At 43.7% G+C, this 26,666-nt stretch overlaps 1 protein-coding gene across 2 annotated transcripts in view; it reads left to right on the plus strand.

Moving 5' to 3' along the window:
* Positions 1 to 308: 308 nt before the first annotated feature.
* The window catches only part of LOC115093769 (asparagine synthetase domain-containing protein 1-like), a 44,660-nt gene continuing 18,302 nt past the window's right edge, over positions 309 to 26,666 (plus strand). The window contains exons 1-4 of one of the 2 annotated variants that reach the window (XM_029606000.1): positions 309 to 597; positions 13,996 to 14,049; positions 18,540 to 18,615; positions 22,743 to 24,330. In XM_029606000.1, coding sequence (XP_029461860.1) covers positions 22,846 to 24,330 — 1,485 coding nt within the window. In that variant the 5' untranslated portion in view covers positions 309 to 597; positions 13,996 to 14,049; positions 18,540 to 18,615; positions 22,743 to 22,845. The remainder of the gene's footprint in view (positions 598 to 13,995; positions 14,050 to 18,539; positions 18,616 to 22,742; positions 24,331 to 26,666) is intronic. The other variant, XM_029606001.1, reaches the window with a different exon arrangement.

Here is a 26,666-nt window from a genome sequence, read left to right on the forward strand (position 1 = left end):
ATCCTCCCCAGGTCAGTGCCCACAACAGGTCGCTGTTTGGCCCGACGCTAGGGGCAGAAACAAAAATGTCGAGTTTCGGGGCCAAATCTCTAACGCCAACCCGTGGCTCCCCAGAAATTCGTAGACAGTCTGCCTATCATCTGTACACAAATACGCAGCACTCTGTCCTGCTTCTTTTTTCCTTAAATCATTGCAGTCTCAGACAAACCAGGCGGGATCAAGCAGACCGGGAAAGTATACCAACCAATCAAATGGGAATACTCAGTGACCAATCGGCAGCCTCCCAGGATGCCCAATCAGGAAATGGCTTTTTGCCATCTTGCAACCAGGAAGAAGTGCGCGTCAGGAGACGGCGATGTGTTTGTTGGTGGATTCTCTCGATTGCCGCTGTGGTTTAGTGAGCGAAGAAGCTTTTGCCTTTCTGTTCAGTCCGTAATCGGGCGGCAGCGCACCTTGGGGAATGAAGGCAGCGTTTTCTTATCTAGTCGCCTCCTTTTAGTTCTTGCTCTGAGCATGGCTAGCAGGGACCTGGGCAGCGTAGATCATGGCGACTATTCTGAGGCTCGGCTGAGACAGAATGAAGAATTAAACACCAAGGTGAGCCAGAAGTATCGTGGCTCTACTGCTGTAATCCTTGTAGGACGAATTGATCGGATTACTAACCTGGAACAGCGGAACATAAATCTTAAATTTAATTAAAGTCTTCTTCAGCCAGGTTTTTGGATCTGTAACTATTTTAACTTGGCAGCAAAAGTCATCATAGGCAGTGATAATCTGTCTTGCTGTCTGTAGTGAGAACTTTTTTCATTACTTAAAAACTTAAAAATATTAAAATCTATATTCATAATATATAGAAAGAGTCATATAATTTACTTAAAATATTACAAATAGTCCACTATTCCGTTAAGAAATTCCTCCTTCAAGCAACCAAATTAAATGTTTCTCACTATAAAATATTATGTAGTACCCTTGAAAGATTCTGCGGCCGATACAGTAAAAGTCACGGGAGAACGGGCTAGCGCAGAGGCCACTCTCCTGGGCGTGCGATTTAGTATTCAAATAAGGGCCCGAGGTAAAAAGAGGCGCTAGGCACACCAGCACGTCCGTAGCGCCTCTTTTTTGACAGGAGCGGCTGCTGTCAGCGAGTTTGATAGCCGACGCTTAATTTTGCCGGTGTTGGTTCTCAAACCTGCTGACAGCCATGGGTTCGGAAACCGGACGCCAGCAAAATTGAACGTCCGGTTTTCAACCCCTGAGCAGCAGGCTGATTTTAATTTTTTTTTTTTTTTAATTTTTAATTATTTTTTACTTTTGGGACCTCCGACTTAATATCGCCATGATATTAAGTTGGAGGGTGTAGAGAAAAGCAGTTTTTACTGCTTTTCTGTACACTTTCCCGGTGCCGGCAGAAATTAACGCCTACCTTTGGGTAGGCGCTAATTTCTGAAAGTAAAATGTGTAGCATGGCTGCACATTTTACTTACTGAATCGGGCGGGAATAACTAATAGGGCCATCAACATGCATTTGCATGTTGCGGGCGCTATTAGTTTTGGGGGGGGGGGGGGGGGTGTTGGCCACACGTTTTCAACGCGCTATTACCCCTTACTGAATAAGGGGTAAAGCTAGCACATCAAAAACGCGCGTCCAAACGTGGGTTAACACTGTATTGGCCGGAAAGTGCCCAGCCTAGCACACAGATTTATGTGCGTTTTGGATGCGCTAGACTAGCACCCGCTGCAATGAGGAGATTAGTGTGTCTAAAATGTGTCCAAACAACTATGTAGCCAATAGCACTCATCACATCTAAATTCCATGTAGATGAAGCTATTAGCTATTAGCCCTGATGCAGAAAATCGGCAAGCAATGCGACTGTTTAACCAGAGCTGGTGTTAAATCTAGCGGCAAGAGATTTCCAATGTGTAAAAATCCACATTAACCACTGTGAAAAGAAATACCAGGGGATATGCACAATTGGACAGATTAAAAAAAAGACCAGAAATATTTCGTGCTGGGCTTGTAGCAATAAGTCACACTATTACTGAAATGGGGCTAGTTTTCCATCAGAAAAAACATAGAATTAATACAGCTTTCACAAATGGTCTGAAAAACCTGTGTTTGTCATATGGCATGATTTGAAAAATGTAGAAATCAGAGCATTAAAAAGTATGTTTTATTTTAAGTTAGTTTGCTCAGGTTATAACTATATTTATGTTCCATTCTCTTCCTTAGAAAGTCATCTGTAGCTCCGACATAGTTTTGTTTGATCCCCCAGCCCTGTTTCAGTAGTTCTGTCATTGGCACATGGTAAGGAGAAACTATTTAAAAGAGAGCCCATTGTTCATAACATTGCCCACAAACTTGTTTATTTATTTAAGGCTTTTATATACCGATGTTCCTGTACTAGTACATATCACGTCGGTTTACATAGAACCAAAGTTGGAAATTACATCAAACAGGAGGGTACAGATTGATTGTTAAAAGACAGATTGTCTGAGTGACAGGTCTGCCGAGTGAGTGTTAGGGCATTCTGCATTCACATCCAGGCTGGACTTGGTGGTAGAGCAGACTCCTGGGAGGGTTGTGCCTTTTGTAGGCAAGGTTGAATGAATTTCTTCATTCCATTGCAATTGTGGGTGTACAGCCATGTTTCCTGGGCACCTAATTCATTTGAGCACTAGGGATGCACAATTTTCCCCTAGTGCGTCCTTTTTAAGGCAGCAGCTTACTTTACGATTGCATCCAGCGCCCAGGAGAGGTGGCTTTGTGTGTGTTAGGAAAATGGGTGTGCAATACGAGTGCCTGTTTTAACACGTCTTATTGTATTGGCCCCTCTGTGATTAGTGTTATGTAAGCAATAAAATATAAGGACTGGGTGTCTTAAGCATCATAGACATACTTCAGAGGATGCTATTGAGTGTTGCACTTCTAAACTGTTCTCAGCTCAAAAGCATGCAATTTTTTTTATTTGAAAATAAAAAATCAACTCAGTATTTAATTATTTTACTACGTTTGTTCAACTGTTTCACTTAAAATCTCTTTGAAACTAAAGCTAAGTGCCATGTTTTCATGAGTTGTTAAACCTGCTGTGCTGTTGGAACAGTACATTTTTGAATTTTTAGCCTGTCTTTTCAAGTAATTCTGAAGGCAGCTTACAGTATTATTTGTATTTAGGCACGATAAGTTCCTGATTGTTGATGTACTTTGTGCACCAAAGGAGTGCGATGCACAGCCAAACAAATCAAAACACTTATTTCACAAAAGCCTGATATCGAGACTCGCAAGCATAGGTCTCTCAGGCAAAACTCTGGACCGGTTCACCTCCTTCATAAACGACAGGTTCTTCAAAGTAACCTTCAACAAAATCTCCTCCGATCCCTTCCCCCTTGATACCGGGGTACCACAAAGGTCCGCCCTCTCGGCCACCCTCTTTAATATTTACCTACTCTCACTCTGCCAACTCATCTCCAGTCTAGGCGTAACATACTATATGTACGCCGATGACATCCAACTCCTCATTCCTATAACATCAACAATTGAAAACGCACTGAGTTTAACAGCCAGCTACCTTATCTCAATTAGAAACATGTTAAACCACCTAAAATTATGCCTCAACATGGAGAAGACAGAATGCATCCTCATTGAAAGAAACAACACTGAACAAATAACTCCAATGCATTCCTTACAAATTGACAACACTAACATCCAACTGAAGAATAATACGAAGGACCTCGGCATCTGGATCGACAATCAACTAAACTACAAAAAGAACATCACAACGAAAGCAAAAGAAGGCTTTCATAAACTTCACATTCTCAAACATCTTAAACCGCTTCTACACCAACAAGAATTCAGAACTGTACTCCAATCACTTATTTTTACCAGCCTCGATTACTGCAACTCACTCCTAATCGGCCTTCCCAAATCCACCTTAAAGTCTCTCCAACTGTTGCAGAATGCCGCAGCCAGAGTTCTAACCGGCAAGAAAAAATCAGACCACATCACCCCCGTCTTAAGAAGTCTTCACTGGCTACCGGTCAAACAAAGAATCAAGTTCAAATCCTTAACAATCTTACACAACAATATCCACAGAACAGACAATACCACCCTCGAGGAAATGATCCAAATACACAAAGCTCAACGCACAACAAGAACAACCAGCAAACTGCATCTAGCCATACCCCCTCTCCCTTCAGCAAAGCTTTCCAACACTAGGAACAGAGCCTTCTCCATTGCAGGGCCGAAATCATGGAACTCCTTACCAGACTACCTATGCACACTCAATGACATCAAATCATTCAAAAAGGAACTCAAAACATGGATATTCCGACAGACATTCACAGATGGTGTTGGATAATCTGATCACTCACACTCCAGTGACTTGAAGACATTCTAGAGTGTCCTTACGTAATAAATGTATCATTACCCTGTTGTATGCTGCTTAGACAATATTCTTTACTCTGTAAGACCTGTTTTTTGAATCTACGTGTACTATGATTATTAATTGTAATATCTATCTGTACGTTGTTTGTATTAGCCTATTTATAGAATTGGTTCTAATTGCGTTAAGTTAACAAGCTACTAGTTTTTACTGTTTACCGTTTCTTTATGTAACAAGTTGTTAAAATGTAAACCGGAGTGAAGGCAGACTGCTATACCTCAGTATATAAAAGATTCTAAATAAATAAATTTATTCTTGACCACTTTGCAGCAAGGATGGAAAAATACCTGGGTGCCTAAAAAATGACTGCTGGCACCTATGGCCTTCTGAGCCCGGAAAGAGCCACTGCAGCTAGCCTGGGCCTGCAAATAATTGCCACCCCTGTGGCTAACCCAGGAGAAGCCATCTCTGCTGTGAGAGGCCAGGACCCATAAAGAGCCATCTAGGCTTGAGCTGCCCCTACCCACCCAGAAGAGAAGTTAGAAAGAAGGGAAAGAAGGAACCCAGAAGCAGCTATCAGGAGTGGAAGAGAAAAGACAAAAATAAACTGATATTTAAAACAAAAAGACAAATCCAAACAAAAAAATGTTCAAAAATAAGCAAACAAGGTAGCTTAGTGCAGAGGACCTGGGTTTGATTCTTGGATCAGATCTTCTGTTCTTGGGATTGGCTGATGATGCTGGGGTGGGGGATTGTGAGTTCTAGTGACTTATAGTTGCTTGCTTTGGGCTTATGATTGCAGGATTCTGAAAGGCTACAGATAACGTTATTCGCATGACAATTTTACTTGTATTGCCTGAGTAATATACAGAATGATTAAAATAAAAGAGTAAGAAAAGAAAGGAACAAATGACAAAATAACTTAAGTAAAATTACAGGTTCTGTAAAGTACTGTATTAGGGACATTTGTTAGGTTTTGGTGCTATCCATATTGTCCCTGGTCGGATTACATTTCTGGTCTGGTGGCAAAATACATATTTTGCTAGTATAATTGTTGTTTCTCCTTGTTCTCCATGATTATAAAGAGTTTTTCCTGCTTATTCTTTTGTGAGAAATCTTTGTTCCCTGTACGTACCTGGATCAGTCCAGACAGTGGGTTATGTCCCCAATCCAGCAGATGGATAGCTTTTGGAAATGTGCATCTCTGATATCTTTGTATGTTGCAGAGCATAGGAGGAAATGCATTTCTGTTTCTATTTCTCCAGTTTTGCATCACATCTGAGTCTGGCTTCTTGGGGTTTCCAGTTTAGTGTGTGTCAGCATTTTTTGGTTCTAGTCTGTGATTACTTATTCCATATTTGGTGAAGGTCTGTCTGTCTGTTTTTTGCATTTATGACAGGTGAGGTTTCTGCTAGCATGTATTTTCTATGTAAGGGATCAGTAGCAGTTCAACTTGTTCTGTTTTCCAATTTGCACCTACCAACATGAGGTGTATTGGTGTTCTAGGGCACATTGCCTCATTTTTGTAGGCTGGGTGGTAACTCTGGTGCATGGCCTCTGGTTGAAGATTGTTGCTGCAATGGCTGGGCTAACTATCAAATAGGGTAAAAAAATCATCGAGTAGTCGTAAATGAAGTTTTATGACACTGGATCCCAGCCCTGGTACCAACTGAAGAATAAGAGGAAACTGTTCCTAAAAGAGAAAAATCAGCAAAAAAGTTAAAACAGCAAAAAAAAAAAAAAAAAAAGAAAACTTTACAAAGGAAAACAATTTTGTGCTCTGACTCCTAAAATTTTTGGCTGGCACCCAAGTTTTGTAATATATATTGTGTCTGTGTCTTGATTTAATGGCCTTCTTTGCAAATGCTATCCATATTTTTTTTCTTTATTTGTGGTTTTACTGAAGCCATCCACTTCCACCTTCCTGAAGTGATTATCCAGGACAGTTCTGTGCCCAGTTGGCTGATCTCTGTAAGCTAAACATCTGCAGAGACTGATCTTTCAGTTCTGCTCACGAGCTAGCAGGGAGCTTCCAGCCAGGGTACACCTGCTTCTGTAAGGCCCCAACACAGCAGCATCCCTTCTGCAATGAATAAAAAATACTTCTGGCCCTCACATAGAGATGTATATGTTACATTTTTACCCTGTTCTGCCCTTTAATATCCTTCCTTACCTGTTCATATAATTATTCTCATTACTGATGGAAGGAAAGACTCCCTTGTGCTTAGTGACACTCCAAAGCCAGCAAATTTTGCTGATGCTGTGTGAGAGGAACTTTCCTTGGGCCAGCGTGCATCGCCACCACAGTGCATCTAGATTCTGCCATTTCAGTTGGACAGACAAAGATCCGAACCCCAGTCACCTGCACTGATCTGATATTTTATAAGTAACTTTATAATTCAAAGACCTATTTCCTAGCATGTAGACAGATGGACTCAGGACCAGTGGGTTTATGCTCCCCTGCCAGCAGATAGAGATGGAGCAAGCTGACGTCACAGTATATATATAACCCTGCAGTGACCCCAGCCTGCCAGTATTCTCCGTCTCCAGCAGATGGTGGATATGCCTCTCCCTATGGGGATTGCTTTGAGCTTTTTGAAAGAAGTTTGAAATTCTAAATTCAGGAAAAGAAAGCCCTATTCTCCTGTGGTGATACCCAAAGGTCCCTCCCCCAGTTGAGAATTCCTGAGTCCCTCAGAGGTGTGCCTTGGTTCGGTAGCTGGGTTTCCTGGCATGGGCTTAGCTGCTAGTTCAGCTGACAGGCAGCTGGTGCAAGAGGCCGAGTGCAGTGGTGACAGCAGATGTCCTCTCCGGTAGATGCCCCCTTCTCCTGCAGCCAGAGACTGTCTCTGTGCTCAGCCGGTAAGCGCTGAGCTTATTTAAGGTCTAAAAAAAAAAAGAGGAGAGAGTTTTCCCTGAATCATAAACACAGGGGTTTCAGGACTTCCTCCGTTCTTGGTGCACCGTGCAGATATTCGTTCCCACTCCCATTGGGGAACTGTGCAGCCTGGCAAGTTGAGCGGCCTCCAGTGGGCTAGGCCTTGCACTTCTTGCACGTCGTGTGGTAGATCGCAGTGGCCGTTTTCTCGCGCTCTTGTGCGTGTTCTGCTGCCCTCTATAGGCCGTTGAATTGCACAGTGTGTCGGCTCTGCGCACGCGTTGTGCACTCGGATTTTGGGTGCGCTTTTTACACCCACAAACTTTTTTACATGCTTAACTTGGTGCACAGGTTGCACGTGCGCCTAGGCAATTATGTTTTGGGTGCACTTCATTTTTGAGCATGAGTAATTCCAACACACATTTACCGCAGCAATGGTGCCAGTAAGTAAGAAGCCTAAGCATCTTCCTATTTTGTGTTGCCAATCATATTAGGGTTTCTCAGCCTGACCTGGCTTCTAACCTATGTCAGCATTGCTCAAGATGCTTAGGGAGAGTTGTCTTCCTCGGATTTTGCCAAGCCTGGCTCTTCCCATTCTGGTGATGGGTTGGTCACAGCCTTGACTGCAGGAACTCCAGATCTTGGTCCTCCCTTGACTGGCTCCTCTGCTGGTGAGGGCAGTTCTGTGGGACCAACTCCAGTTCCTTCTGGGCTTGGTCTGGATTTGGCTGCTTTTTCTTGGGTGGAATTTTTTCAGGGCTTACAAGACTTTCTTCAGGTGCAGTCCTCTGCTTCCCCCATTCATGTCCAGTCAGACCCTCAGCTGGTGGCTTCTCCCTCATCCAGTCCTATATTTAAGCGCTGGGGCTCACCTCGGCTCCTTGCAGGTGTTCCTGACAGGAATCCAGATGGTACTGATGATGAGGTTCATCCTGATTCCCTGGAAGATGGGGAAATTCCTCCAGGGCTGGAACCATATTGAACCATGTTGCAGTTCTTTCATAGAGATGAACTGCCGGCCCTGATTTCCCAGACCTTGAAACAGCTGGATGTTTCTGGTTCAGATGCTATGTTAGAGCCAAGAAAGAATCCCATTTTGGTTTCTTTACATAAAGCCTTTAGTTTTTTCCTGGTGATGGAATGGGATGCCCCAGAGGCAAATTTTAAAGTGGGTCGGACATTGGAAGGCCTGTACCCCCTGGATCCAGCTGTGAGAGAGCATTTGCGTTTTCCCAAAGTGGATGCTCTGGTATGTGCCGTGTCTAAGTGGACGACTATCCCCGTAGAAGGAGGAGTGGCCTTGAAGGATGTACATGATAGAAGGATTGAGGCTATTCTTAAACAAGCCTTTGAGGCAGTGGCAATGAATTTACAGATTGTCTCCTGTTGCACCCTAGTGGCAAGATCTTATCTGCTTCTCTCTAAGGAGATTGATGAGTCTTGAGGGAATCCGAGAGTGGTTATGGAGCCTACCACCTTTATAGCAGACGCAGGCTGTGATTTGGTCCGGACCCCGGCCAGTGGCATGGCTTCGGTGATAGCGGCCAGGCGTCAGCTCGGGTTGCAAAATTGGTCTGCTGACGCAGCTTCCAAAGTCCATCTTACCAAGCTGTCCTGTAAAGGCTCACTCTTGTTTGGGAGCGAGTTGGAGAAACTGGCCAGTAAGTGGGGTAAGGTTCTGGTGCCTCAGTTGGAGCCGCTGGACATCATTTTTGTTCTCATGTGCCCTAAGAGGGATTTGGCAGAGACAGTTTGCAGGGACCCGCTCATTGCACCTCTCCGGCACGCTTGGCGGTATTTAACTCAGAAGTTGGGAATTCCGACCTATAGTGCGTTCTTATTGCCAATCAGGGAGAACCCTCATTTTACACCGGGCTCTCAGTCTCGGGTGTTTCGGGATTGGCAGGTGACTGGCATTACCATGTTGGGACACTTGATAGACAGCTCGGGGACCTTCTTTTCCTTTGGGGATTTTCAGGCTGAGCATGGCTTGCCAGGCTCGCACTTATTTAGTTACCTGCAGCTACGACATTATTTTCAAGCGATCCCGGCGATTTATAAAGAGCCAGCCCATTTGCAGGCTTTGGAGCGGTTTCTCCAGTTGGGTACCACGGGAGGGCCTTCCTTGTCCGTCTACTACCAAAAGCTTAGCCCTGTTACCTCGGTTGAGGTTTATAAATGTGTGTCGGAGAGGTGGACTCGAGATGGAGGGTTTCAGGTTCCAATTAGGGTAATTCAGGCCAGTATGAAACGATTGATGGAGACCACTAGTAATATGTATTATAGGGAAATGCAACTGAAACTGATATATCGAGCATATGTGACCCCGCAAATCGCATTCTATGCGAAACTGGTGCCATCAGCATCGTGCCTTCGATGCTCCTGTCCCTGCGGAACCCTCCTTCATGTTTTTTGGGAATGTCCGGGAATTCAAGTATATTGGGGGAAGATTGTGCAATATTTGAATGGGCTGTTAGCGGTGAATATTTCATTATCTCCTTACATGATTTTATTTGATTGTATTCCCAACACCGTAATTCGAAGGCCAGGTCTCCGATGGTTTGTCCGGAAAGCTTTTGCAGTGGGGAAAAAGGTCATTCTGATTAACTGGAAGGAGACCTCCAGTCCCTCATATTGGATGTGGAGAATCCATCTCCATAGAATGATGCAAATGGACAATATGGTCTCTAAGTCCAGTCCTCAGCAATGTCGACACTTTCTTCAGGTGTGGACTGACTACATACAAGCTCTATCTCATCGGGCTAGGAGTTTCATTCTTAACTGTTGATGGTTTTGATCACTCTTTGGCGACTGTGAGAGCTTCACCAGTGCGGGACTTAATGTAACACGGATGACAGTGGGCGGGTTAGGGAGGGGGGGTGGGACCTTTAGGTGGGATGCTATGGTGACATTGAATTGTTGTTCTTAATTGGGGTATAGTTGAAACATGAAGTTTATTTTTGTTTCTTGCTGTATTGTTCCTTTTTGCACTTAATAAAAATTGTTTAACACAAACAGTTACAGAACCCCTTTGGTATGAGGGGTCGTTTCCCGGGTTCCAGGCATTTTCGTCCCTACAGAGGGATGACCTTTCAGTAGACTAGGCCTTTCGATAGGTGTCACTCTTTTTGTCCCTGACAGCCCAAGAAAGGAGCGGCTCAGGTGGTGGACCTTCCTAAGCTTCCCAGTGAAGGTTTGCTGACCCACCTTCCAGAATAGGAAATAGGGGGACGTCTCTCTCTTTTATCAGAGGTGATAGGCAAAGGGTATGGATGGAATTTCGCAGTATTCCTCGGGATGTATTTATGGTGTCCACTTGCCACTCCCTGCAGAAGAAGCAGGCAGTAGAGTTCACACTTCAAAGGTTCCTCAGGCTGAGGGCTGTGGTTCCAGTGCCCATGTCTCAAGAAAGTATGGGGCAATATTCCATTTATTTGTTGTGCCCAAGAAGGAGGGCTCCTTTTGTCCCTCTTGGATCTCACGAGGGTCAACCATCACTTGAAGTTGACTCATTTTCGAATGGAAACCTTATGCTCTGTAATAATGGTGGTGCAGTCGGGGGAATTTCCTATCTCCTTGGATCTGTCAGAGGCTTACCTTCAAATTCCCATCCAATTGGACACCAACGCTTTGTATGCTTTGCAGTGTTGGAACGCCATTATTAGTTTTGAGTGCTTTCTTTTGGTCTAGCCACCACTCCCAGAACATTTTCCAAGATTATGGTTGTGGTAGCAGTGGCCTTGCGAAAAGAAGGAATCCTGGTGCATCCGTATTTGGATGACTGGCTGGTTCGAGCCAAGTCTCAGGAAGTGAGCCGTCTGGTGACACACAAGGTGATCTCCTTATTGCAGGAGCTCGGTTGGTGGTGAACCTGACCAAGAGCAATCTTCAACTATCCCAGTCATTGGAGAATCTGGGGGTCTGGTTCGACACGGGACAGGACAGAGTTTTCCTACCGGAAGTTCGGATACATAGATTGATGTCTCAAGTGCGTCAGTTGATGAACACCATACGCCCAACAGTGTGGTCCTATCTTCAAGTACTTGGCTTGATGGCAGCTACCCTGAAAGTGGTGCCATGGGCAAGGGCACATATGCGTCCTCTTCAGCTCGCTCTGCTATCTCATTGGAACCCTCAGTCTCAGGATTATGCGGTTTGGCTCCATTTGCCGATGGAAATCTGCTCCTGCCTCCACTGGTAGTTGCAGAAGGATCAGCTGAGAAAGGGAGTTCCCTTGTCCTCTCCGGCCTGGTTGGTACTCACGATATATGCGAGTCTCCACGGTTGGGGGGCTCACTGTCTGGAGTTAACGGCCCAGGGGCACTGGAATGCCAAAGAATCCCGCCGGAACATCAATCGCCTGGAGGCCTGGGTGGTATGGCTGGCATGCTTGCAGTTCAGCCATAGGCTGTGGAATCAAGTGGTTCGTATGATGTTGGATAATGTGACAACAGTGGCATATATCAATCGCCAGGGAGGAACCAAGAGCCAGCAAGTGACGCAGGAAGTAGACCAGCTGATGGAATGGGCGGAAGGTCATCTGCAGATGATCTCGGCTTCTCACATTGCAGGAAAAGATAACATAAGTGCGGACTTTCTCAACAGGGAGTCTGGACCCAGAAGAGTAGGTGTTTCAACCGAGGTATTTCAGATGATTGTGGATTGCTGGGGCCTTCCGTTCCTAGACCTGCTGGCGACTTCTTGAAATTTGAAGGTTCCTCACTTCTACAGGAGAGATCCGTGGTCCCTGGGAATAGATGCTCTTGTTCAGGTTTGGCTGGAAGACAGATTGCTTTATGCCTTTCCTCCGTGGCCCTTGCTGGGCAGGATAATTTGCAAGATCGAAGGCCACAGGGGGCTAGTACTCCTGGTAGCACCAGACTGGCTCAGGTGTCCATGGTATGTGGATTTGCGATGACTCCTGGTGGAGGCCCCCTTTGACTTCCACTGCACATGGATCTGCTTCAGCAGGGACTGGTTCTTCATGAGGATCCAACTCAATTCTGTCTTATGCTTGGCCCTTGAGATGGCTCGCCTGTTAAAGCGTGGTTATTCCTCTGCGGTGATTGCCACTTTACTCCGTGCTCGCAAGTTCTCCACTTCCTTGGCTTATGTATGGGTTTGGAGAGTTTTGAGAGCTGATGTGAGGAGTGGGGTTTTTTTCATTGTTCAGTTAAGATCCCTCTCATTCTGGATTTTTTTTGCAGAATGGATTGAATAAAGGCTTGGTCCTTAAATTCCTTGAAGGTGCAGGTTGCGGCTCTTGCCTGTTTCAGAGGCCCGGTGATTGGTGTTTCCTTGTTGTCTCATCCTGATGTGGCCTGTTTTTTGAAGGGAATGTAAGCACTTTCGGCCTCCCTTGAAGTTACCCGTTCCATTTGTGGAGTCTTAATTTGGTGCTGGACTTTTTGGCAGGCCCTACGTTCCGACCACTACTTAGCCTTCCCTTACGGTTGTTGACTTTGAAGACTGTGTTCCTGGTGGCTATATGTTCTGTGTGTCATGTTTCTGAGCACCAGGCCTGGTCTTACCAGGAGTCAATCCTTCGGGTGACTCCAGGGGCATTACAGCTGAATACTATTCCATCCTTCTTGCCCAAGGTAGTCTTAGACTTTCATTTGAATGAGTCCATCTTCTTGCTTTACCTGGATACGATCAGGGATGTGGAGGAGTTTCACCTTTTGTGCTCCTTGGATGTTAACCGTCTTGTCGGCGGTATCTGGAGGTCTCCTGAGTCTTTTTGAAAGACGAATTTCCTGTTTGCTCTCCATAACGGGAGTAAGCAGGGTACTCCGGCTTCGCAAGCAACCATAGCTCTTTGGAATAAGGAGGTGATCATGGCTGCATATGTGGATGCTGGAAAGCCATTGCCTACTTAGGTTAGGGCTCATTCCACTAGGGCCCAGGCAGTGTCATGGGTGGAGGTTAGTCTGTTGTCTCCATTGATATCTGCCAAACTGCGACATGGTCCTCCTTAACACACTTTTTCCAGGTTTTATTGTTTGGACGTGCAGGCCTGGGAGGATGCAGCCTTTGCACGTGCGGTATTGACTGGACCAAGGGCAGCCTCCCACCCTGTTGGATGTAGCTTTGGTACATCCCACTGTTCCTGAGTCCATCTGTCTACATGCTAGGAATTGGAGAAATTACTTACCTGATAATTTCGTTTTCTTTAGTGTAGATAGATGAACTCGGTTTCCTGCCTTCGAATGCGCATGATTGTGACAATAGTCCTCCTGTGGGGCTCTATGTCCCAAGGGATTACTGGTAAGTGTTCATCCAGTCCCTAGCTTGGGGTACCTAGAATCTTATGTGAGTTCAGTATTTATGGTTGGTTGAATACAGTTCTGGTTAACTGTTTTAATCATGTTTTTAATCAAGTTTTTTGCTAGTCTATCCACAGTTGCTTTTGAAGAGAATACTGGCAGGCTGGGGACACTGCAAGGTTATATATACTGTGATGTCATCTTGCTCTGTCTCCATCTGCTGGCAAGGGAGCATAAACCCACTGGGCCTGAGTCCATCTCTCTACACAATTTGTTTTTTAACCCCTTATTTGTCTCTTTATAATCCACTCCTAGAGGGATGCACCCAATCTCACAAATTCACTTTCAATCAGCATTATGCAATCAAACTATCTACTGATAATGATTATCAAAATTGAAGCATTCTAGAGCACTTGTTGAGAACTGGAGAAAAAGATGTAATATTTATATTTTTGTTTATCTTTTTTAACAGATTAAAGAGCAAACAATTGCAATTGATGAACTTACCAACTTAAAGAAGACCCGGGTGAGTCATTTATCAAGAAAGATATATGGGGTCAGCCCAGAGGCTAAGGTGGTAAGTCCTGTGCACTGCTATATGGAACATCCCTGCTTTGATCCCAGGGTCGGATCTTCCATTTTCTGGCTTGGCTGGACAGGGGGCTGCTGTGGAAGCAGTGTTCACAGCCCCCAAGGGGGTTGGGGGGGGGGGGGGGGGGGGCAGGGGAGGCAGGAGGGAGGTAGTAAGTCATGGTTATGGCCTAAGAGTGAAACCTAGTGGTCATATTCAGGGCCCATGATTGCATGGCCCTTGGCCCAGTACCATCACCGGACTAAACATAAGTTGGGATGCAGCTATAACATAGTGGAAAAAAATCCTTGGGTAGTTGTGAACGAAGCCTTCTAGTACCAGGATCCCAGCCCTGGTTCTGAATGAGCTGGAAACCCAAAGGAGCAGGAATAAGCTGCTGGTTCAAAAATGAAACCAAGATAGCAGTGTGAGGTGGTATTAAAAAAAAAACAAAAAAAACCCAAAATCTCCTGGTACCTTGCACTTCCCCATGAGGAATGGGGCCAGAATCTTCATGGTCCCCATTAAAAGTGAACTATTGGGATAAACTAAAAAATTGCTTGTTGTCCAGCAACTGTTTTGCATGTTTTCAAGTCCTTAGCAATCCTACCTTTTTAATGTGAGGTTCTTACTGCTGTTTGGGGGCGCTTCCATTTTGTGGTGTCCGTTGGCTCACCTCCCACCCCCTGGGCAGTATGTGTGAAAGAAAGGGTGTCCTCCAATTCCAGTGAATGCTGGCACAAAATAAATGCATCCAGCAGCAGAAGCTTTGAATTCAAAGCAGGATTAGTGGAGACCCAGCTGAATCCAAAACGTATTATCTTGGTTGGTAATTTCAGTGGAGGAACAATAATCCTTTCAGGATTTTGCTGTAAAAGTTGCCCTTTAGTAGTGCAGTTGTTCCACTCTGAGTTCCCCCGATGGCTTAGGTGTAGTGTTCACGCTGCAATGCATGTGATCTGGGTTTCATTTCCAAGAAGGGTTTCTGCTCTGAAACCCAGCCGCTGTGCAGTGGTCAGACATAAGATGCATATGCGCCAAGCTCCAGTGGCAGCTGCAGTCTGTGGCCCCTGGCTAAAGGACTATGAACACAATGGCTTTGCTAGATTAAATTGAGGGGGCGGGGGGGGGGGGGGGAGGATAGTTGTGCATGAAAACTCATGGACCTGCAGCCTCAGCAGGGGTTGGAAGCTTAAAGGAGAAGGAGGAAAGGTGAAGCCAAAACAAAGTTAAATTTCCACATGGAGGGATATTTGCAGTCATGCACATCATCTGGCATGAGTAAAAGCCAATAGGAGTGAAATGTGTGCAGCCAGTGTTAATACTAATTGAAATTAGTATTAGTCTTAAAATTGGTTATGCTTCTACTCCTGGCAACCTTTTTTCCTCTGTTCTAGTATTTATGAGCTCTTCTGACCACAGAAACCCCGCTGCTCCTACTATCAAACATGTCTGCAGTTGCAACTTTTTTTTTTCTTATCCACATTGCAGATGTTTACTTTCATGAACTTTGCTTATGTGGTTTATCTCTTTGTGTGCTATGGCCCCTCCATAAAGATGGAGTTATGTTTAAGGGAGGAAACACTTTACTTGCTTTCTTGCTTGAACTCTTCCTTCGTGTTGGTGAGGGCTCTCTTAATTTGTCCAGTGGAGCTAAGATGTGGAGAGCAAGTGCCAGGTGAGGCAGGTGGTGATTGAACAGATAATCCTCTATCTGTTCAATCCTCTATCTGTTCAATCACCACCTGCCTCGTATGCGGATATTATCTTTTTGTTACTCTTTGAAGTCTTGCTGTCCTGTTCCATTCCCTAAATTTAAAATCTGTACTTCTTAACCATGTGAAAAATAGAGCTACTTTTCTTTCTATAAGAACTTGCCATGCTGGGTCAGACCAAGGGTCCATCAAGCCCAGCATCCTGTTTCCAACAGAAGCCAAACCAGGCCACAAGAACCTGGCAAGTACCCAAACACTAAGAAGATCCCATGCTACTGATGCAATTAATAGCAGTGGTCTATTCCCTAAGTAAACTTGATTAATAGCCATTAATGGACTTCTCCTCCAAGAAATTATCCAAAACTTTTTTGAACCCAGCTACACTAACTGCACTAACCACATCCTCTGGCAACAAATTCCAGAGCTTTATTGTGCGCTGAGTGAAAAATAATTTTCTCTGATTAGTCTTAAATGTGCTACTTGCTAACTTCATGGAATGCCCCCTAGTCCTTCTCTTATTCGAAAGTGTAAATAACCGATTCACATCTACTCGTTCAAGACCTCTCATGATCTTAAAGACCTCTATCATATCCCCCCTCAGCCCTCAGCTGAACAGCCCTAACCTCTTCAGCCTTTCCTCATAGGGGAGCTGTTCCATCCCCTTTATCATTTTGGTTGCCCTTCTCTGTACCTTCTCCATCGCAACTATATCTTTTTTGAGATGCAGCGATCAGAATTGTACACAGTATTCAAGGTGCGGTCTCACCATGGAGCGATACAGAGGCATTATGACATTTTCCGTTTTATTCACCATTCCCTTCCTAATAATTCCTAACATTCTGTTTGCTTTTTTGACTGCTGCAGCACACTGAGCCGACGATTTTAAAGAATTATCCACTATGATGCCTAGAGCTTTTTCCTGGGTGGTAGCTCCTAATATGGAACCTAACATCGTGTAACTACAGCAAGGCTTATTTTTCCCTATATGCAACACCTTGCACTGTACTTAAGGTCAGACCTGAAAGAGAGTCATCTCATCGCTAGCTGAGATCCTATGCGAACAGATCTTAAATATAAGTACAGTTGTGAGGCAGTATTTCCTAACCTTTTCACGCCCAAGGCACAACTACATTAGCAAAAATGTTGTGTGGCACACTAACCTCCACAGAGTAGGCAGTGCGGACATGGAGAGAACTGATATGGCCAGAAGAGCTAGGGAAGCACTGAAAACCTCTTTGGTTTCTCTTACAAATTTTAAAACAGAAGGAGAGAGGGGTTGGAGACATACATGAACCTGTTACAATAGACCAGCTCCCTCTATATACAAGTGCAGGAGAAGGGAGAAGTCAATATGACGAGGGCAGGCAGCTTAGTTAGTTACCTTGGCTGCCTTATATGACTACCAGAGTTCCTCCACTGCTGTTGCTCCCAGTGCTTGGAATGAGTCACATCCAGTGCTCATTGAGGATGGAAGGACTCAACTGAGGAAGCTTAGAAGAGGGAAGATGAGGAAGTGCTGGGTGCACTGTGTGTGCCACACAAAGTGGGGACCAGATATCTGTGCCCTGCCTGCTGCTTTTTAATTTCCCTACTCCAGAGCTCATGCTGTAACTAGGAAGGCGAGGCACATGTGTGACTACACATGTTCTCAGAAAGGATAAGAACCACTGCTGGTGTCTTTTGTTGCTGCGAGCTGCTGAAAGTAGAGCCTGGGTGCTGGCCTGGATCTGATTATCAGGTAGTGATGATTTGTCAGTGACATACCTGGTCAGAGTTGAAGGCACATTGGTTGGGAAACACTTTTCTGAGAGAGTTTTAATGTATATGCTGTGAAACTCTCAGAGCATAGGGGGCATTTTGACCTTGTTGCTCAATAGTTGGCTCTGGTGTTATACTTTTCTATAAATTCTTTATAGGAAAGAAGAACTTCAAGAAAAAGTTATTTTCTTCCAAGTTTTGAGGACCAGCTCTAGATTTCATGTTCTCCAATGCTGTTAAAGCACTTTGTTGGCTTCCATTAGGGAACATGTTCCTTTGATAGGGATTATAGAGTTGTTTGTTGAGAAAGTTCCTGATAAGCTCAATCCACAAAACTAAAGAGAAAATAACTTGTTTTATTAAACCTCCAAAAAACTCCAGGTCCAACTTTTGGTGCTTTATATAATTTTAATAGATATAATCCTGTCACAGTCTTTTGAAAAACAGTTTCTCCAGGATCATGAATCAAATGTCAGTCTCATTTTTTTTTTCAAATGATTAGAGTACAGTGTGAAAATACTTCCAGAATTATGTAGTGGTTTCCAAGCATCCTTTGAGGGAAGAAATGTAAAACAGAAAAAAAGCTTTTGTTTGTGTGTTTTATTCAGGCACTTCACTGTCAAAGATGGCAACTCAGTGAAAAGACAGGGTTCTTTGGGGGAACTGAGCATTTTGTTTGACAATTGCTTTGACTAAGAGTTGGGTCTTGAGAGATGAGACACACTTATGAATTAAACTGGATACAAATTGTAGGCCAATGAAGATCTATAAGCATGACTTGAGGTGCACTCGGCCAACCACGAAGTTCTGCATTCTCACTTATTTTAGCAATTGCAATGTATGTGCGCATGTAAGGACTGCTGAAATGCTCTTTTACTGTGAGCCTCAAAAACTGAATATGACATTGGGATATAATCTGGCTCAGAGCTGTTAATACCTCCAGGATTTATTGAATCTCTTTTGTCTTTGCAGAAAGTCTACACACAACAGCCTAACAGCAGCATATTCTTTCTAGCAGACAGAACAGAAACCCTGAGCCAATGCAAAAGTAAGTCTAGTCTTGAAACATGTGCAGAGAAAGTCCTTCAGCATAGCATCATTTAGATTTGTTGTGGTTTTTTTAGCCACTGCGCTGTGACTGCCGAGTTTTGTAGGACTGATTTGTACTCCCCCCCCATGACCAGTGTATATTGTTCATACAGTTGGGAGATGGCTAGACTTAGAAAAGGCTGAGTTAGTCAAGCCCAGCGATAGAGTCAGCTTTTCCTGTTGCTTCTTGCATCATGATACCAGTGATCTGCTTCAGCTGTGGAAGTTGAAATTAGTTCCTCTAATTTTATTTATGTATTTAATCAGTATATACTAGTTATCTGGGGTTGCTGTAATGGTTAGGTAAATGTAACTCAGTTTTAAATGCAGCAATACCATGGACTTTACAAGCTTATTTAGCAACAGCACCGCTGTGCTAAATAAGCTTCTTAAATCTGAAGGCCACAATCATGCACTGTCTCACACCACAGCTAGTGCAATTATTGTGAATTACCTTCTGTAAGAAAACGTAATTGGTTTAAGCCACTTATTAAGTTGGATTTTTGACAGTTTGGATACAAACTCACTGCAGCAAATCACAGTTCAGAGATTTTCATATTTGAGGCTATTTGAAAGTACCATAACAGTGACTTCATACGAACATCCCTGACCCCTTATTGGCTAAGGTTTTCACATTAATTTCAGTTTTTTTAAAGATGGAGGTGCTATGTGGTTCACTTTGTGGAGGAGGGACTAGGATCATTCCATGCAAGTAAAAAAAAAAATAAAAAAAAAGATTCTGGTTAAGATTTCCAGGCATAGTTGGAATGTGCTTTATCACCGAAAGGACAGCAGTCAGAACAAGCATTGAAGCCAGGAAAATCAATAGTTTGTTTAATTGTGTTAATAAAATTAAATAATAAAATTAAAATAAATAATAAATAAATAATAAAAATAGTATGTTTACTTGTGTTAATAGAACTCAAGCTTTTATATATTTTTTTTGCATTCATTGGGTGCCCTTTAACCAAGGTGCCTTACAAAATGTTGAGGTCAGCAAAGGTTAACAGACAGTACATATCAACAGAAGTTTATATTAGTGTGAAGTCTTGTGTGTATTGTGCTGAGGCATACTTTAATGGAACAAAGCATGGCTTTACCCAAGGCAAGTCTTGCCTCACAAATCTGCTTCACTTTTTTGAAGGAGTTAATAAACATGTGGATAAAGGTGAACCAGTAGATGTAGTGTATTTGGATTTTCAGAAGGCATTTGACAAAGTTCCTCATGAGCGGCTTCTAGGAAAAGTAAAAAGTCATGGGATAGGTGGTGATGTCCTTTCGTGGATTACAATCTGACTAAAAGACAGGAAACAGAGAGTAGGATTAAATGGACAATTTTCTCAGTGGAAGGGAGTGAGCAGTGGAGTGCCTCAGGGATCTGTATTGGGACCTGTTCTTTTCAATATATTTGTAAATGATCTGGAAAGGAATACGATGAGTGAGGTAATCAAATTTGCAGATGATACAAAATTATTCAGAGTAGTTAAATCACAAGCAGATTGTGATAAATTGCAGGAAGACTGTGAGATTGAAAAATTGGGCATCGAAATGGCAGATGAAATTTAATGTGGATAAGTGCAAGGTGATGCATATAGGGAAAAATAAGCCATACTATAGTTACACAATGTTATATTCAATATTAGGAGCTACAACCCAAGAAAGAGATCTAGGCATTGAAATCATCGGTTCAGTGTTCTGTGGCAGTCAAAAAAGCAAACAATGTTGGGAATTATTAGAAAGGGAATGGTTAATAAAACGGAAAATGTCATAATGCCTCTGTATCGCTCCATGGTGAGACAGCACCTTGAATACTGTGTACGATTCTGGTCGTCGCATCTCAAAAAAGATATACTTGCGATGGAGAAGGTACAGAGAAGGGCGACCAAAACGATAAAGGGGATGGAATAGCTCCACATGAGGAAAGACTAAAGAGGTTAGGACTTTTCAGCTTGGAGAAGAGACGGCTGAGGGGGGGATATGATAGAGGTGTTTAAAATTATGAGAGGTCTAGAACAGATAAATGTGAATCGGTTATTTAGTCTTTCGGATAATAGAAGGACTAGGGGGCACTCCATGAAGTTAGCATGTAGAACATTTAAAACTAATCGGAGAAAGTTCTTTTTCACTCAACGCACAATTAAACTCTGGAATTTGTTACCAGAGGATGTGGTTAGAGCAGTTAGTGTAGCTGGGTTTAAAAAAGGATTGCATAAGTTCTTGGAGGAGAAGTCCATTTCCTGCTATTAATTAAGTTGACTTAGAAAATAGCCACTGCTATTACTATCAACAGTAACTTGGGATAGACTTAGTTTTTGGGTACTTGCTAGGTTCTTGTGGCCTGGATTGGCCACTCTTGGAGACAGGATGCTGGGCTTGATGGACCCTTGGTCTGACCCAGTATGGCATGTTCTTATGTCTCTCTATGGCATTCTTTGCACTCTCCAACTGATAGCGGAACACAGTGTTTGATTATGTTATTGCTCTCAAAACCTCTGTGTGTGGTTTATTGTATTTGTTAGTGTGCCAATGTCTGCACCTCAAAATTGAATACAAATATTAAATAAGAAGTAGGTATTTTAGCAGGAGCAAAAAAAAAATACTACTTGTTACACCATTTTGGCCCCTGTTTATTAAAGATTTTCTTCTATTTTGTGTCTGTGGGAAAAATGCTTTGCAAATAGGGCCCTAGTTAGAAGTCAACCAATCCATTGGTATGTGCATGTTGAGAAAAACTTGATTTTAATTAGTTAACTGAGTAGATAGGAAGGGATACATGGGCCATATATGTGCAACACAGAGTTGTTGTTTTAAAAAATTGACATCGGCAAAAATTTTAAATAATGCTCAAGCAAAAGGGGTCATCATATCAAGCTGAAGGAAGGGACATTTAATAGGAATGTGGGAAAATACTGTTTCATTGAGAGGGTGCTGGATACCTGGAACAGACTTCCAGTGGAGATTATAGACATTAAAACTGTGGCAGAAAGAAATCTTAGTGGCAGGAGGAGGAAGGGACAACAGTACAGATTAAGTAAGGCCTGTGATAGTACAGTCAGACACACGAAGACTGACTGGGTGAACCAAGTGGTCCTTTTCTTTCAACATATGTTTCTGTGTTTGTGGCCTTTTTTCTTGAACCCTCTCACCCTGGGCAGTAGAGACCCTAACCAGCCTGAGGACTGGAATGGCACCTCTAAGATGCTATGCTTGGTGGCCTTTAGAAGCTGTTAATGAAACAGCTGCTGATGGCTTCCTTCTTGATCAAGGCCTGAGTGTACCATGTGTAGTTTGTCCAGGCCCAGCTGACCCTGACAAATAGGGGATCTGAACCTGGATTGCGTTGCCATACGGGCGGATTTTCAAAGCCCTGCTCGCGTAAATCCGCCTGGATTTACGCGAGCAGGGCCTTGCGCGCCGGCGCGCCTATTTTCCATAGGCCGCCGGCGTGCGCAGAACCCCGGGACGCGCGTAGGTCCCGGGGTTTTCGGAAGGGGGTGGGACCCAATGACGCGGTGGGGCCGGGGGCATGGTCCAGGCCTTTGGACTAGCCCCTGGGTCGGAGCACGGCGCGCCAGCACTCTGCTGGCGCGCGTAGATTTACGTCTGCTTCTCGCAGGCGTAAATCTACGGACAAAGGTAAGGGGGGGGTTTAGATAGGGCCGGGGGGGTGGGTTAGGTAGAGGAAGGGAGGGGAAGGTGAGGGGAGGGCGAAAGAGAGTTCCCTCCGAGGCAGCCTTGCACGCGCCGATCCAGGATTTTAGAAGATACACGCGTATCTTATAAAATCCAGCGTACTTTTGTTTGCGCCTGGTGCGCAAACAAAAGTACGCGAACGCGCTTTTTAAAAAAAATCTACCCCATAGTGTGTACAGTGCTCTAGCCTGAGCCAGAGGATCAGACCCACCAGACATTTGTAAGTAGATGTTGGCATTATTTGTGCCTTAGTGCTTGACTTTGGTGCATTAAGCATATGTTCCACAGACTCAAAATAAGCAAAATTCTTTCATGCCGATTGTAAAAAAGTTTATCACTTTTTTTTACAAATTATGTTCTGCATTTCCTTTTCTTTTTCTTCTCGTCACACAGAAATATTGGATGACTTGAAGAAGGCACAGCAAGAAACTGAAAATTCTGAGGGACCAAACTCAATAAATGATCCTGGTTTTGCCAGCTTAAAATAAAAGCAGTGATGTGTGGCATTTGCTGTCTAGTTAGCTTGTCTGTTCGTCCTTGTGATGATGAAGTCTTGAAAGGGGCAATGCTACACTGCCTGACGAGAAGAGGACCTAACAGCAGCCATCAGTTGGGGAAATCTGTGAATGATCTCTGCTACCATTGTTTGTTCTTTGCTCAGGTTCTTCATTTGAGGGGCCAGTTGACTCCTCAGCCCACAGAAGATATCCATGGCAATGTCTTTCTTTGGAATGGTGAGGTATTTGGTGGCATGCATGTGGGAGATGCAGATAATGATACTCAAGTCATGCTTCATCACCTTTCTTCATGTAATAGTGAGTCTGACATTATCTCACTCTTCTCATCGGTCCAGGGACCATGGGCTTTTATTTATTACCAGTCAACTGAGCATTGCCTATGGTTTGGGAGAGATTTTTTTGGCCGTCGTAGTCTACTATGGCATTTTAACAGTGATCCTGAGAAAGCCCTCTGCCTCACATCCGTGAGTGCTCTTGTTTCTGAACCTGATGCCTATTTGTGGCAAGAAGTTCCAGCATCGGGCATATTCAGAATTGATCTGAAGGCCTGCGCTGCCTCTAAATGCATCCTACTAATGTGGTATCCCTGGAAATCTGCTTCTGCAGATTATATGACTAAAGAGAGAGCAAGCCAAGACAACTTAGATGAAATTGCTAAAGATCTGCCAAGGTTTGTTTCAGTGACTATAAATAAAAGAAGACTGTGTCTCACTGCACCAGTTGCTCCCTTAAACAGGACACTTCATGCAACTTCTGCAGAGTACCAGTGCTCTGTTTCCACCACTGCAGCTATGGTAGAAGATCTTCAAATGTTTCTCTCTGAGCATAAAAAGAAGCTGGTGCATCAGCTTATTGAGGTTTTGGATGAAGCAGTAAAGAAACGAGTTCTGTACCTACCGAGATACGTAAATCTATCCAAAACACTGCCACAGGATCAAAGATTATCAGAAAGGAGAGCAAATGTTGCAATACTCTTTTCTGGTGGCATCGACTCCATGCTCCTTGCTGTATTAGCCGACCGCCATATTCCTTTGGAAGAACCGATTGATCTTCTGAATGTGGCTTTCAAGATTCAAGGCCAAAACCGACAGAAAGGTTCAGCCAAAGCACACAGCAGACAGAAACAGCCATCTGAATCAATGCCTTGTCCACAGCATGGTCAAACTTTTGAAGTCACTAATGGTGAGCTCCTCTCCTCATTTAATGTGCCTGATCGAATCACTGGCAGGGCAGGACTGAAAGAACTTGAAGCTATAAATCCGTCAAGAACTTGGAATTTTGTGGAAATTAACATTACTCTGGAAGAACTGAAAGAAATGAGGCAGCAGCGCATTACCCACTTGGTGCAGCCGTTGAAGACCGTGCTGGATGACAGCATCGGGTGCGCTGTCTGGTTTGCTTCCAGAGGAGAAGGCTTAATTAGCAGTCATGGAGAACTACAGCCATACACAAGTGTGGCAAAGGTAATGGAGATTTGTTTTTTATGTTCTGACTTTAGGAGTTCTCGTGTATGTAATTTAAAAATGCTTCTGTAAAGCTAGGTTCCTTATGCTGGCTGTAGCTGTCATTTATTTTTTATTTATTTATTTAACTCTTTTGTATACCGACATTCATGACAAGTATCATATCACATCGGTTTACACGGAACAATGGGGTAATAACTGTAAACAAGCCATTTAACAAGAAGCAAAGTTACATTAAAACAAGGAGAGATGAACTTGGGGGGCTGAGGTAGCCGGAAAACAAAGGATAGAGGAGGTAAATAAAAACTTAACTGGCAGTGGATGTCAAGCTGCTTAAGTAGCTGGGATGACTGGGTGGCATCTTGTAGGTTTCTGAAGGTTATGGGAAGGCTTGAAGGAATAGCCAGGTCTTGAGTTTTTTTCCGAAATGTTAGGAGGCAGGGTTCTAGACTGAGGTCTGGGGGCAGGGCATTCCAAATGGCAGGTCCGGCTGTCGAGAAGGCCCGCTCTTTAGTGGCTGTATGAAGTGTGGCTTTTGTTTGTAATGCCTCCACTAACCTATGTTAACGCTTGTATGAACCTTTTTAACACTTTTATTTACTTTTCTGTCTGTAACCCTTTGTTCATTTTTCCTTAATAAAACGGCTTAAAAGAACTTGTCGTCCCCCCCAGCTTTGTTTCCACATCATCAAGGTTCAGCATGTAGCAGTTGTAAAATAATTTAAGGCTAATTTACTTGGGTCTTTTTCCCATTCTGTCTCTATGGGGGGGGGGAAATCCAGGCCCTGTTTCTATGGGTTTGCCTTTTAATGCACAAACAGGCCGAGGCAATATGTGCACGAGAAAAATAGACGCTAATGATTGAGTGCCCGCTTTCCTAATGTGCGCCATCTACCTCTCCCAGACGCGCAGTGCAATAGGCAAATGAGCCGCTGTGTTAAAAAGGAGGCGCTAGGAGAAATTGCCGTCTCTGGTGCCTCCTAGGCATCGGGCGTCCAGGAGAAGTGGCTGTGCGTGGGTTAGGAAAATGGACGGTTGTAAAATTGAGCGACCGTTTTCCTACTCTTGACTGCCATGAAAACATTTTTTTTTTTTTTCACATTGCTGCTTTCTTGTGGGTCCTAATCTGTCTTTCTAATCTGTCTTTCTAATCTGTCTTTCATCCTATCTCGCAGAAACCTTTTCTTCTCATTAACGGGATCAACCGTCAACTTCAAGTGTTGCTTACACTCATATCTATTGTTCAATGTATTGTTCAATGTATTTATTGTCTTTTATTAAGTTAATGTTCTGATTCATTCTCTGTCACACTGTTATGAATTTAAATGTAACTGGTTTGTTATAATGTAAACCGGAGTGAAGGCTATGTCAGCTGTACCTCGGTATATAAACAAATGCTAAATAAATAAATAAAATAAACTTTTGGGGTTCCTCAAAACTTAACGCCAGGTTAAAATGTGCACATCAGACACAAAGTTATTTTTTACATCGGGGGTAATAACTAATTGCCTCATCAACATGGCATTTACATGTGATGAGCGCTATTAGCTACACCCTGGTTTGGACGCGTCCATAACCCCTTATTGCATCAGGGGTTATGGACGTGTATCCAATCGCAGGTTAACCCGTGTGCCAGCCTTAGCGCACTGTATTGCATTGGCTGGAAAGTAACTGCAGCAGATTTCGGAGCTTAAGGTGACTCTTTCAGGACATGGCATCAGATAATGTGATGGGTTTAATCTTAAACTCTGGAATTTGTTGCCAGGGGATGTGGTTAGTGCAGTTAGTGTAGCTGGGTTTAAAAAAGGATTGGATAAGCTCTTGGAGGAGAAGTCCATTACCTGCTATTAATTAAGTTGACTTAGAAAATAGCCACTGCTATTACTAGCAACAGTAGCATGGATAGACTTAGTTTTTGGGTAATTGCCAGGTTCTTCTGGCCTGGATTGGCCACTGTTGCAAACAGGATGCTGGGCTTGATGGGCCCTTGTTCTGACCCAGTATGGCATGTTCTAATGGTGCAATGCTTATTGCCCGCATAGCTGCCTACCACCTCTTTATGACCCAATATACGTGGGTTATCTGGAAGAAGCACAGGATGTTGCATCAAGACATATTCCTGTCGCTGATGCATAAGGGCATGGAGTGTGGAAATCACAAGGTCTACTCGACCTACGATGTTTTCGAGATGGCATCAAGGGTCTCTGTAGTCTCTGTAGACCAGAGATGCAGGAGTGACTCACTGAAGTGCCATGCACGGGAGAGAATCTCTAGAGAGAAAGTTAAGGACACTGTGAACCAAATCCGGTACTGCCATGTGACACTTCAGCAGCTCT

This window comes from Rhinatrema bivittatum, chromosome 6, assembly GCF_901001135.1.
Source record: "Rhinatrema bivittatum chromosome 6, aRhiBiv1.1, whole genome shotgun sequence".
In the NCBI taxonomy this organism is placed as follows: Eukaryota; Metazoa; Chordata; class Amphibia; order Gymnophiona; family Rhinatrematidae; genus Rhinatrema; species Rhinatrema bivittatum.